At 46.2% G+C, this 13544-nt stretch overlaps 2 protein-coding genes across 6 annotated transcripts in view; one reads left to right on the top strand and one right to left on the bottom strand.

The window, feature by feature from the left end:
* Window positions 1-13544, top strand: part of TCF20 (transcription factor 20) — a 112578-nt gene that overhangs the window by 61604 nt on the left and 37430 nt on the right. For all 5 annotated transcript variants that reach the window (XM_065742802.1, XM_065742806.1, XM_065742807.1 and 2 more), the window contains one exon: window positions 7152-12773. In XM_065742802.1, coding sequence (XP_065598874.1) covers window positions 7188-12773 — 5586 coding nt within the window. In that variant the 5' untranslated portion in view covers window positions 7152-7187. The remainder of the gene's footprint in view (window positions 1-7151; window positions 12774-13544) is intronic.
* Window positions 5682-13544, bottom strand: part of CCDC134 (coiled-coil domain containing 134) — a 166200-nt gene continuing 158337 nt past the window's right edge. Inside the window, exon 8 of the transcript XR_010622556.1 lies at window positions 5682-5692. The gene's annotated coding sequence lies outside the window, so the exon portion shown is untranslated. The remainder of the gene's footprint in view (window positions 5693-13544) is intronic.

A 13544-nucleotide genomic window follows, 5' to 3' on the forward strand; every position in this document is an offset into this window, starting at 1 on the left:
TAAACGTCCTCTCTCTTGTGTTTGAAGGAATGAAGAGCAAATGGAGAGCTGTCCTTGAAATGGTTGCTCTGATGTTGCTGTATTGTGGAAGCTGGTGTGATGTTCGGCTGTGGAGGCATTGGAAGTGTGGATGGAGGTGAATTTTCAGTGCAAGGCAAATAATGAATTGCCCAAGCATTTGGGAGCGCTGTTGCTTTGGAGCAGGATTGTGTGATCAGCTGATACAAGGCCTGGCAAAAAGAAATGAACTGAGTCTTCGGTATTTTCATTTTGAACATTGGGTGAGGTTTGACTGTGTAAAAATGAAGAGCCTTTTAAATATGAACTTCTGATTTCAAGTGCTCTTCAGTAGCCATGGCACTTACGCAGTTCCTGCTGTGTCCGTTTTGCTGGTACAGATGTTTGTGTGACAATACAGTGAATGGATGTGCTAGTTCAGAAAGGGCTTTTTCCACTTGCGGAAGTGTTTCTCACCCTAACAGTTCCGTGGTGTGGCTTTATGGCTTGACTGACCTCCGAGTGGGAGGATGGGCCTCCTCATCTGGTGCAGAGAGGGCTGACGCTACTTGACAAGCTGAAGTTGTTCTGATGTTCAACATAAAACACAATTGATCTTGAATATGTTCTTACTACTACTGCTGGCTGTTATAAGTTCAGCTGGATAGCTTTCTGCAGTCTCTTGGTGGACTTCCTGAAGCTATTTAAGTGCATCTGTACTGTCAATTGAGACAGAACACCAATAATCGTAGAATATCCAGAATTGGATAAGGACCACTGGGTCTAACTCCTGGCTTCTCACAGCACCACCCAAAAATCAAACCCTATGTCTTGAGAGCATTGTCCAGATGCTCCTTGAACCCCAGCAGCTCTGGGCCGTGCCCACAGCCCTGTGGTGCAGACCCTGTCCCTAACCCCCAGCTGCCCCTCCCCTGACACAGCTCCATGCCGTTCCCTCGGGCCCTGTCACTGTCACAGAGCAGAGCTCAGCGCTGCCCCTCTGCTCCCTGTGAGAGCTGCAGCTGCCATCAGGCCTCCCCTCTGCTCTGCACTGAGCAAACCACAGGCACTCAGCCACTCTTCTTGCCCTCCAACCCCTTCCCCGTCTTTGTAGTCCTCCCTGACAGTTTTATGCCCCTTTTAGCGCTATGGTGACCAAAACCACACACACTACTCAAGATGAGGCCACTCCAGCAGAACTCACCTGACCAGCTGTGCCATGTCTGATGCACATGGGGATACATTTGGCCTTCCTAGCTTCCTGAGCTCACTGCTGACACATGTTCAACTTGCTGTTGACTGGGACCACCAGATCCCTTTCAGCTTGGAGTCTGCTCTCTGGCCTCTCATTTACCAGCCTGCATGTATAAGTTGGTGCAGAATCTGGCACTTGTTCTTGTTCAGCTTCATCGGATTGGTGATGGCTCAGCTCTGATTTGTCAAGAACACTCTGCAAAGCCTCTCTACCCTCACGAGAGTCAGCGGTCCCTCCCAGTTCAGTATTGTCAGCGAACGTGCTCTGAACACCTCCTATTCCTACAGTAACGTAATAGCAAATTCAGATATCTAAAACCAGGTGAAATTCTGTTAAACCTTGATCATTAGTTACATTCCTCAACATACGTGCTTCCACAGTGCCACAATTTATCTACCACCTTCCAACAAAGTTTTGTTCTTGTCAAGCTGCGGCTTTCATCATGTTTAGGAATACAAATGTAACAGTATGCTTCCATCAAGGTGCAGAGCTGAACTGGAGATGGAGTTTTACTTCTGGTCACGTAATGACGGGGTAAGGAAAACTTGCAGATGTAAAAGAAAAAAAAACTGTTTAGATGTTTCAACTTGGTGCTACCAACATAAAAATAAAAAATCTGGGAAAAAAGAAGTCCACAGTCAAATAATAGCCACGTGCAGAAATCTGATCTACTTTCTTTGTTTCTTTGGTGTCCTTTATTATAGCAGTTGAATTCTTCGGGTTCTCCTGTGTCTGTTCTTCCCTATGAGACTGGGAGATGCGATGACTCAGACTTAGCACATTTGTGTGTGGCCACTCAGGGAAAAATATGAGATAAGAATTGACTCTAGATCTTACCTAGCACAGTGATCCCCAGAGCATTCCTCTCAAGACTGACAGAGCTCGCTGTGCTCCTTCTGCTGTGCTCAGCTGTTTGTCACTCATTCTGTGAGAAACATTTGCTACGTTGTTTGGATTTAATGCATATCTACTGACTTTCTGTTTAAAAAATTAAAAAAGAGCTGTACAATTTAACTCCCAATACACCACATGATGTTATGATGTGGAATATCAGTAATACAACAGAAATTATAAAACCATAACAACACTTTTTCAGTGGGCAGGAGGGACAACGTTGAGTTTTTAGGTCTGTGCCTGTATTAGCACTGGTTTGCAAGATGTTATTAATATATATGTTAGTAGTAGGAACTTATGCACATATAATAATTACACGTGTGTATTTAAGATGTGTAAAATTGTTTTCATTAATCTAATGTTCTGGTTTACAGAAATGCTGAGATGACTTGGAGCAGATGAAGTATCTGCTTTGCTATGTTGTGGCATTGTATGAAAATTGTGTACTGTTTGAATGGCACGAAGAAGTTTGTTTGATAGAGTAAATTATGTCTTGGTGAGAGCCCAGTGTGACTGCTGTTTACTCTGGAAGAATGGAGTGGAATGAGACAATATATGAGTTTCTTGCATCTTAGATGACTTGGAGTATTTCTAGTATGCAGAAAGTAACTTCTAGCTGGAATGGAATCTGAAACAGCTTTATAGAAAGCTCCAAAGGAAATCTGCCTTGCATTTTAGGCTGATGAGCACTGGTGAGATGTGAATACTACTGCTTGGACAAGCTGGAGACCTCTTATAGTGCTGGCTGTCTGGCTTACTTGCATATTATACCTAAGGAGAAAACTAAAACTGCTTTTTCTTCTTAAAAGCAGCACACGAGGTAATATTTTCCCCCAGACTGGAGCAAGATCAGTTTGTTCCCTGCCACTGCTCGGATATGCAAGTTGCAGCTGACCACCTGCAGAACTGAGGCTTGGTAACTTTGTCTTGACTAGTTGTTTTTTGTTGTTGTTGTTTTTTTACTTTGTTTTAGTGTTAATTCTGATCTTAGGGTTCTTTAGGTACAAATCATGCAACGGAGTTACTCACACTGAAGTTCTCAAATGATGGAGATTTGGAGTTGTGCGTGCTCTGCAACATTGTGATGGAGAAAGGAAGGAGAAAAATGTTGGCTTTTGTTTTGTGCAGGTAGGGACTAGACATGACTGAGATGCAAATGTCTCACACAGCATTTAGTAAATATGTTTTTATCAGAAGCCTGGATAGCCAATTAAAAATAATAATAATTAAAAAAACAGCAGTTGTTTGTGTATGTGTTTGGACAATGGAATGCACTGTCTTGATGTTTGTCACGTGTCTGTGATGACATTTTCTTTGCTGGTCAGCGTGCTAGGAAGTGAGAGGGCTTGGACACATCAACAGAAATGCATTGCATTTAACTGCTGCCTTGAGACTTCTCTGCATGGATGAGTTGCAGTAGTCAACTGAAATCTGAAGCAAATTTAGCAAAGCAGAAAGACTTCATCTCCTACAGGATGAAGTGGTGCTGATTTGGTTTGCTCTTTTATTGGCTTACTGTTAAGGATTAAGCATATCCCCACAGAATTTTGCCATTCAGCTCATTGTGTGAGCTGGTTGGTTGTAGTGCTGCACAACTACACTGGCATTGGCACTGCATGGGGAAAATCTATATTTGTCTTTGATAATTGAGACAAAAAAGTTCAGAGATTCATATGGATTTTAAAAACGTAGCACAGTATGTTGCAGAAAATCATTTCACACAGTAATCTATGTGGGAGGACTGAGGAGCCCTGTTAATCAGCGGTGGTTGGACAGTTGCATTTTCATGCAGGAACCGTTGAAAGAGATCTATGTGCTGCTGGCCACTACTGTTTTGTATAACTAAACAAGAAGCAAGGTCTGCATTGTAGGTGCATTTAAGATGTACTTAGAAATCATTTCACATGGAGAAGGTAGGTTGAAAAACTACCTGATAATTTCAGGCGTTGTGTGAATAATTGTGAGATGGATAAGAAGACCTGCTGCTTCTCTTTGAGTCATGGGCAGTGATCTCAAAAGTGAGGCTGTTTCGCCACCTGTGAGAGCTTGTAGTTCGCTTCCTTGTTCCTACCTGTGTTGAAGACAGATGTTGGTTATTGGAGCATTTGGGAAGAAAGAAGAGCATTGGAGCAGTGAACGGTTTAGTCTAGTGAATGCAGTCTGCAATCTGGATGGATATGCTTAGGTGGATACAAAGCTACAGGCTGTGGCTGCTTGAGAGGCAATGCAGAGCTGGGTGCCCTTTCAGTGACCATACACAGGGCAGTGGTGTAGTGAGAGCTGTACCAGGACCTTCCCTTCCTTGTGAATGACAGGAGTTGGCCTTAGATGTTTTTGTTGTGTGCTGGTAAATGCTGGAAGTGCGTGTAATTTGTGGCCATTAGTGGTACACTTTTTTGTAGGTGGGACTTTTCCCCTTGGTATTGAGGAATTAGAACAGTCTGCCACTATTCTGGAGCCCTCTATGACTCTTGTAGTCTCTGCTCAGCAGCTGGTGTGCCACTCTTTCAAGTTCCTGCATGTCAGAGATAATGTACTGGTGGAGGCCACACCTTGAGCACTGACTTCAGTATTGGTTCTCTCATGAAGGAAGGACATTGAGACCCTGGAGTGTGTCCAGAGAAGGGCGGTGGAGCTGCAGAGGGTCTGGAGCACAAGTCAACAACCAAGGGCTGTTCAGTCTGGAGGAATGTCAGAAGAGACCTTATTGCTCTCTACAAAGACCTGAAAGGAAGTTGTGATGAAGTGGGGATTGGCAGCTGCTCCCAGGTAACAGCAGTAGGGTGAGAGGTGATGTCCTTAAGCTGTGCCAGGGAGGTTCAGGTTGGATTTTGGAAGAACTTCTTAGCAAGGGCAGTGCTACAGTGGCACAGGGTGCTCAGGGAGGTGGTGGAGTCACCATCCCTACACATGTTCAAGAGCCATGTGGATGTGGCACTGAGGACATAGTGGGGATGGGTCGATGGTTGGACTGGATGATTGCAGTGGTCTTTTCCAACCTTCATGATTCTGCGATTCTAAACTGTTTGCTTTAAGTGCTTCTGGTAAAATTTTTATCGAATAAAAATGTCATTTTTTTCTTTTCCTGTGGATCCGTTTAAGCTTTGTAGGCTTCCTCATCTGTCTAAATGCATTCTATTAACAGAGCTTGCCTGTGTAATTCTCCTTGGTTTTTCTGAGTACTCAGCAGTTAGATCTGTGCACTTAATAGTGCTGTTACCTTAAAGAAACATTATTACAATAGTAATTGTAATAGTGCTGTATTTATAGTAAATTAATGACAGGAAGTGTGCTATAGGTATTAAGTTATCAGTGATGTAATGGAGTGAGGCACTGCCTGTTTTTATTCCTGTTATTAATGGAATGCTTTTTTTTTTCTTCCTGCTATCCTGTTGAATGTGTTATTCAAGCAGCTTGTGAGATATCTAAAAGATGTGCTGTGCTGAAGAACTGAGGACGGAGTGTTTACTTAGGGCACGGGCTAAGTTAATCTGACCAAAACATTTTATTTGTCAAGATTAACTGCACAATCAGAACAAAAACCAGCTAAGATGAAAAAAGAAAACCATTCATGCTTTATCGAGTTAGCAGGTCCTCTGCCTTCCTGAGTTAGTGGAAAGGGATTGTAGGGAAGAGTAGAAACCCAAATACCACCAGACTGTCTTTCTGGAAGACTCAGAAGGTGGAGAGGTAGGTGGGAAAAGTGTGTGATATCACACGTAGTCTGCGTCTTCTTGTTTGTATGTCTCTTTTCTTGGGACTTTTTGGTAGTCTTGTACTTGACCAAACAAAGCTTAAGGGCTTGAAGTCTGAGCAGGTTCAATTGAATGTGACAAGTACATAACATGACTATATGAGAAGACATAATTAAGGCAAATATTCCAGGAAGTCTCACATCTGAGGTGTGAAGAGTTCTGTTTCTTGGAAAAGCATGAACCTTGTCGTAACGTTAGAAGAAAGCAGGCTGTCCGTGTGGTTTTAACCAGTTTGTTTGCTGGAAGGGAAAGCAGTAAGGTTTTCCAGAAACAACATGCTTTTTTCATCTTTCTGCGGTCTTTATTTGTATTTTTTTTTCTTGGTAAATTAAAAAAAAACATGACATCCAACAAACAGTGTATATACATAGGGCTGTTTGTTACTTTCTTGATGGGTGTAGTGGTGCATCAAGCTTTTACTGAGAGCCTACCCAGAGTTCCTGTACAATATTGCTGCTGCAGTCCAGTCCTTAAGGATGAAATGTGATTCCTCATACTGAATAATAAATCTAAGCACGTAGGAGGCCATTCCTGAAGTTCATTTGCTTTGGAGGTGATTATATAGATCTGGGTAAGGCACGTGGTATTCAAAACTGGGGGGAAAGTACAGTTTGTTACCTTCTTGTATTGGTTTTCTCCTTTAAGTATCTCTGGAGCAGTTAGGAACGCACTATGGAGCAGATGTCTTTGAGCATGCTGGTGCCTGATCTTTCACAGATTCACGTTTGCCTTTTCACTGGAATACCTTGTGTGAGCTTTGTTCGGTTGTACGTTGACTGTTCTGGTTGGGGTCTCGTAATGAAAGGTGGCCCTTTGGAAGTTGTTCCTCTAGTGTAGATCCAGAGGTGATTTGAGTCAGTTGCACGGTTCATGCAGTGAAACCTTCTTTTATATGTTGTGTTAGCAGTGTAGCTGGAGGGATAGGATTGCTCTCCTCTGCTTAACGAAATGCTGCGGGAAGCTTGTTTTTCACATAAATAGACCCGGTTAGTAACTGACTGCAGAAAATACTTAGGCTGAAAATATATTCCAGCTGGTAGTAGGCTACAGACTTGTTTTCTTATTTTCTTGGAAAGCAGTGGCTTTTGCTACCTAGAATGACTGAAAGGTGTAAGTGGAGAGAGAGAAATTAGCGTAGGAGACGTACTCAGTTTTAATTGCTGTTAAGACAGCAAAATAGAGCGGTGCTATTGATGTGAATGGGACACGCAGACGCTATACCTCTTCCTTTCTTTTTGTCCCCCCTCTAGGAGGGCTTTCGAGCTGTCGCTCTGCTGCTGAACAGCATGCAGTCCTTTCGGGAGCAAAGTAGTTACCACGGAAACCAGCAGAGCTACTCGCAGGAAGTGCACGGATCATCCCGACTGGAGGAGTTCAGCCCGCGCCAGCAGGCCCAGATGTTCCAGAGCTTCGGAGGAGGTACTGGCAGTGGACGTCGCGGAGCAGCAGGAGCCTCTACAGCGATGCCTGGTGAGAGCTCTGGCCATCAGAGCTACCAAGGTTTCAGAAAAGAAGCAGGAGAGTTTTACTATATGGCTACCAACAAAGATCCAGTGGCGTCAGGAGGGCAGCAGCCACCTCAGCGCAGGCCTTCTGGACCGGTACAGAGCTATGGGCCCCCTCAAGGGAGTAGCTTTGGGAGTCAGTATGGGAGTGAGGGACACGTGGGCCAATTTCAAACACAGCATTCGACCCTTGGGGGTGTATCCCACTATCAGCAGGATTATACTGGTCCTTTCTCTCCAGGGAGTGCTCAGTATCAGCAGCAGGCTTCTAGCCAGCAGCAGCAGGTACAACAGCTGAGACAGCAGATCTATCAGTCTCATCAGCCTTTACCCCAGGCTTCCAGCCAGTCTGCTTCTAGCACCTCGCACTTGCAGCCAATGCAGCGTCCATCCACCCTGCCTTCCTCTGCTTCTGGGTACCAGTTACGAGTGGGTCAGTACAGCCAACACTATCAGCCACCTTCGTCGTCCTCGTCCTCCTCTTTCCCCTCCCCGCAGCGTTTTGGCCAGTCAGGACAGAATTATGATGGAAGCTACAGCGTGAATTCTGGGTCACAGTATGAAGGCCATGCCGTGGGTTCCAATACACAGGGATATGGGTCCCAGTCAAACTACAGCTTTCAGACTCAACCGATGAAAAGCTTTGAGCAGTCTAAGCTGCCCCAAAGTGGGCAGCAGGGGCAGCAGCAACAGCACCCACCTCAGCATGTAATGCAGTATTCCAATGCTGCCTCCAAGCTCTCTCTTCAAAGTCAAGTGGGACAGTACAGCCAGACTGAAGTTCCTGTAAGGTCACCGATGCAGTTTCACCAAAACTTCAGTCCAATCTCTAATCCATCTCCTGCTGCATCTGTGGTTCAGTCTCCAAGCTGCAGCTCCACCCCTTCTCCTCTCATGCCAGGTGGAGAAAATCTCCAGTGTGGGCAAGGCAACATGTCCATGGGTTCTAGAAACCGAATCCTGCAGATGATGCCTCAGCTTAGTCCTACACCATCTATGATGCCAAGTCCCAATGCTCATGCAGGGGGATTCAAGGGGTTTGGGCTGGAAGGACTGCAGGAAAAAAGGCTCACAGATCCAGGGCTAAGTAGCCTGAGTGCCCTAAGTTCTCAAGTGGCCAATCTGCCCAACACAGTCCAGCACATGTTACTTTCAGATGCCTTGGCACCTCAGAAAAAAAGTTCCAAAAGGTCATCCTCTTCAAAGAAGGCTGACAGCTGCACAAACTCAGAAGGCTCTTCCCAGGCAGAGGAGCAGCTCAAGTCCCCCCTGGCAGAGTCCCTCGATGGTGGCTGTTCCAGTAGTTCAGAGGATCATGGGGAAAGGGTGAGACAGCTGAGTGGCCAGAGCACAAGCTCAGACACTACCTACAAGGGGGGTAACTTAGAGAGATCCAACTCCTCACCAGCACAAGGCTCTCAGAATGAGCCCTCAAAACTCACCACCAGCCCTGCAGCTAGGGAAGATGTGGCCTCCCCTGATGGGAAGGAAGCTGTGGTGGCCGTGGAAAATGCCCCAAAAGTGAATGAGAAGGCAGTCGGAGTGATTGTCTCCCGGGAAGCTATGACAGGTAGAGTAGAGAAGTCAGGTGGACAAGAGAAACCTGCACAAGATGATGTTTCCACGGCCACTCAGACACCTAGTGGAGTGAAGGAAGCAGGGCATGCAGGACCACAGCCAGAAGCTCAAGGAGGTACTAAGGGGAGCAAAAGTGGAGATAACACTAACCATAATGGAGAGGGGAACAGCCAGCCCAGCCACGCGGTTGTTGGGTCAAATTTTCCTGTGAGAACAGAACCTTCTAAATCTCCTGGTAGTTTAAGATACAGTTACAAAGATAATATAGCAGCTGGCATACAGAGAAATATTGGTGGCTTTCCACAGTATCCTTCTGGTCAAGAAAAAGGAGATTTTCCAGGACACAGTGAGCGCAAAGGCCGGAATGAGAAGTTTCCTAGCCTCCTACAGGAGGTCTTACAGGGTTACCACCATCATCCAGACAGAAGGTATTCTAGGAATGCACAGGAACATTCTGGGATGGCTGGGAGTTTGGAGGGAGCCATGAGGCCCAATATCTTAATTAGTCAAGCCAATGAACTGACAAATAGAGGCCTCTTAAATAAAAGTATGGGGTCTCTCCTGGAAGGCCCTCACTGGGGTCCCTGGGATAGGAAGTCTAGCAGCGCAGCCCCTGACATGAAGCAGATAAATTTAGCTGATTACCCTATTGCTAGAAAGTTTGAGATGGAGTCTCAGTCTTCTTCTCATGAAGGGGGAGCACTCTCAGAGAGGAGATCAGTGATCTGTGACATATCTCCATTAAGGCAACTTGTCAGAGATCCTGGTCCTCACCCAATGGGGCACATGGGTCCTGAGGGCAGAAGTGGAAGGAGTGAACGTCTTGCCCCTGGCTTAAGCCAGTCAGTAATACTCCCTGGTGGTTTAGTATCCATGGAAACAAAGATGAAAGCTCACAGTGGGCAAATAAAAGAAGAAGAGTTTGAACAGTCAAAGAGTTCAGTTAGTCTTAATAATAAAAAGACAGGAGACCATTGTCATTCTGCTGGCATCAAGCATGAGTCTTTCCGAGGCAATGCTAGCCCTGGAGCTGCAGTCTCCGATTCTGCTCCAGACTACATTCCCCAGCAGGAGAGCAGATCAACACAGCTGAGACGAGCACCTGGCAGAACTGGAAGCAGCAGGGGTAAATCACCTTCTCAATTTCAGGATCTTGCTGATAAGCTGAAAATGTCACCGGGCAGAAGCAGAGGCCCAGGAGCAGATCTGCATCACATGAACCCACACATGACGCTATCTGAAAGAGTTAACAGGGGTTCCTTGCATGCTGGCTACCCTCAGAACTCAGAAGGCTCATCTTTAGCTGCAGCATATCATGCAAATGCCAGACCTCATCCTTTTGGTGACCCCAACCAGAGCTTAAATTCCCAGTATCATTACAAGAGACAGCTATACCAGCAACAGCAAGAAGAATACAAAGATTGGGCAAGCAGCGCTGCTCAGGGTGTGATTGCTGCAGCTCAGCACAGACAGGAAGGAGCCAGGAAGAGCCCAAGACAACAGCAGTTTCTGGACAGAGTAAGGAGTCCCTTGAAAAATGACAAGGATGGAATGATGTACCTTCAGGGTAGCTCTTACCACGATACTGGAAGCCAGGATTCTGGGCGCTGCCTTATGGGAACCGACAGTGCTCAGGGCAAGTGCACTGACCTAAAACACGGTAACCAGAAGCTGCAGTCACATGAATCTGGTTGGGACCTCTCTCGGCAGACTTCACCTGCCAAAAGCAGTGGCCCTCTTGGAGCAGCCAACCAAAAGAGATTTTGCCCCCAAGAAAGCGATGGGCACAGACGAGAGGAATCTACGGATTTGCCCAAGCCTAGCAACGCCATGCTCAGGCTCCCGGGCCACGAAGACCAGTCTCCTCAAAATCCCTTAATTATGAGGAGGAGAGTACGTTCTTTCATCTCTCCTATCCCCACCAAAAGACAGCCACAGGATATGAAGAGCAGTGGCAGTGACGATAAGGGGCGAATGACTACTTCAGCAAAAGAAGGAGCTGATAAAACGTACAACTCCTATGCCCATTCATCTCAAAGCCAAGATGTTGGCAAGCCAGTTGCAAAGGGAGATTCCTTCAAGGATCTGCCAAGTCCTGATGGTAGGAATTGTCCCGCTGTTTCCCTCACAAGCCCGGCTAAGACCAAAATATTGCCCCCAAGAAAGGGGCGAGGATTAAAACTGGAAGCAATTGTACAAAAAATTACATCTCCCAATATTCGGAGAAGTGTTTCCACCAACAGTGCTGAAACCGGTGCGGATACTGTCACTCTTGATGACATTCTGTCTCTTAAGAGTGGACCTGAGGGGGGAAGTGTGGCTGGGCACGGGCCAGAGGCTGAGAAGAGAAAGGGAGAGATGATGTCAGATCAAGTGGGGTCAGCAAGCCAGGACACGACTAGTGAAATAACTCTTCCGCGGTCCTCAGAAGAGTGGCAAGGCAATGAGGATGATAAAACCAAGAAAGACGCCCCTGAAACTGCCAGTGTGAGTAAAGAAGGGATGGGATCCAGTGCAGCACCACCTCCTCAGAAGTCAGGTGGTCAGGGGAGGTCTGATGGATCCGTAAGTGGAGCTGGAACTCTGGCCTTTCCAGACTCGAAAACAATTTCCCCTTCCACTGTGTTTACTTCTGAACCAAACCCAAAGTCTGAGGAAAAAGATGGAGATGTGACAAACATCTCACCCAAGCCAGATGGCTTCCCTCCAAAAGGATATTTTCCTTCTGGAAAGAAAAAGGGGAGACCAATTGGGAGTGTAAACAAGCAAAAGAAGCAACAACAGCAGCAGCAGCAACTGCCACCGCCCCCGCCACCTCCACCTGTACCTTCTCAGTCTTCAGAAGGGGTCGCTGGTGGTGAACCAAAACCTAAGAGGCAAAGGAGGGAGAGGCGAAAACCTGCAGCACAGCCACGGAAGCGGAAGCCTAGACGGGCTGCTCCAATTGTGGAGCCTCAAGAACCAGAGATCAAGCTCAAATATGCTACCCAGGCCGTGGATAAAACTGACTCCAAGAATAAGTCCTTTTTCCCTTACATTCACGTGGTTAACAAGTGTGAATTAGGAGCTGTGTGCACAATCATTAATGCAGAGGAAGAGGAGCAGAACAAATTGGTGAGGGGTCGGAAAGGACAAAGGTCTTCAACACCCCCTCCTAGCAATGTGGAGAGCAAAGTGCTGCCCACCTCAACTTTCATGCTGCAGGGCCCTGTAGTAACAGAGTCTTCTGTCTTGGGGCATCTGGTTTGCTGCCTGTGTGGCAAATGGGCCAGCTATCGTAACATGGGTGACCTCTTTGGTCCTTTCTACCCCCAGGATTACGCAGCCACCTTGCCCAAAAACCCACCTCCAAAGAGGGCCACAGAAATGCAGAGCAAGGTCAAGGTACGGCACAAAAGTGCTTCTAATGGTTCCAAGACAGACACAGAAGAGGAGGAAGAACAGCAACAACAGAAGGAACAAAGAAGCCTAGCTGCTCATCCCCGCTTTAAGAGGCGGCACCGCTCTGAGGACTGTAGCGGAGCCTCTCGGTCACTTTCAAGGGGAGCTTCTTGTAAAAAAGCAACCACTGAAGGTGGCATTGGTGGTGAAAAGACTCCTTTGGACTCAAAGCCCTCTATGCCCACTTCAGAAGGTGGCACTGAGCTGGAGTTACAAATTCCTGAACTACCTCTTGACAGCAATGAATTTTGGGTCCATGAGGGTTGTATTCTCTGGGCCAATGGGATCTACCTGGTCTGTGGCAGGCTCTATGGGCTGCAGGAAGCTGTGGAGATTGCAAAAGAGATGGTGAGTACTGAAACTTACTATGTTTATTTGTTTTTTGTTTGCTTGTTTGCATTAAGCATACCATTTGAAATGTTCTTCATGTTCTTCTCTCGTATCTTAAACAATCATCTCTCATCTGTACATAAATCTCTAGTGATGCCCTTCAGACGGCCTTATTTAGATCTCTGCCACACCTACCTGATCAGACAGAATTTTCGGGCCTGAAAAGCCTGCATGTGTGTTGCCTACTAAAAGTTCCAGATGCCCAAAAGTTTTCTCGTGACTACACCAATTTTTTTTTAATTTATCTGTCCTATTAGATGTTAATACTGTCCAGGACTGCTCTTGGAGTTGTGCAGTGACAAATTACAGTAGACACAGGTTGCAGCAATGGAAATTCCAGTTCAGTATCGAGCTGAGAATGGTCAAATATGAGATCGGGGGTGGAGGGGGAGCAACAGAAGTTGTAGTCTGTCTGTTCTTGTCCAGCCGCATTTATGTAACCCCAAGGTCCTAAAGCAGTCCACTCTACCTGTGAAGTTGAAGGTAGCTTCAGAGCTGGCCCTTCTTTGGGCAGGAGTTTAAACCACATGTCTGCAGAGGTCCCTTCAAACCCAAATTATTTATTCTGTCTGTAATACGTACTACTCAGTTTTCGGAGAATTTGCAGTCCCTGCAAATTAAGGTCGATAAAATGGAATGACATAGAGGTCTTGTAAATTGAGTGGAACTTGGGTGGCTTGACGATTGATGAGTTCTGTACGAATTATAGCACAATCATACTGATAACTG

Source organism: Cyrtonyx montezumae, unplaced genomic scaffold (assembly GCF_038088225.1).
Source record: "Cyrtonyx montezumae isolate F1298 unplaced genomic scaffold, pur_monq_1.0 scaffold_3, whole genome shotgun sequence".
Lineage (NCBI taxonomy): Eukaryota > Metazoa > Chordata > Aves > Galliformes > Odontophoridae > Cyrtonyx > Cyrtonyx montezumae.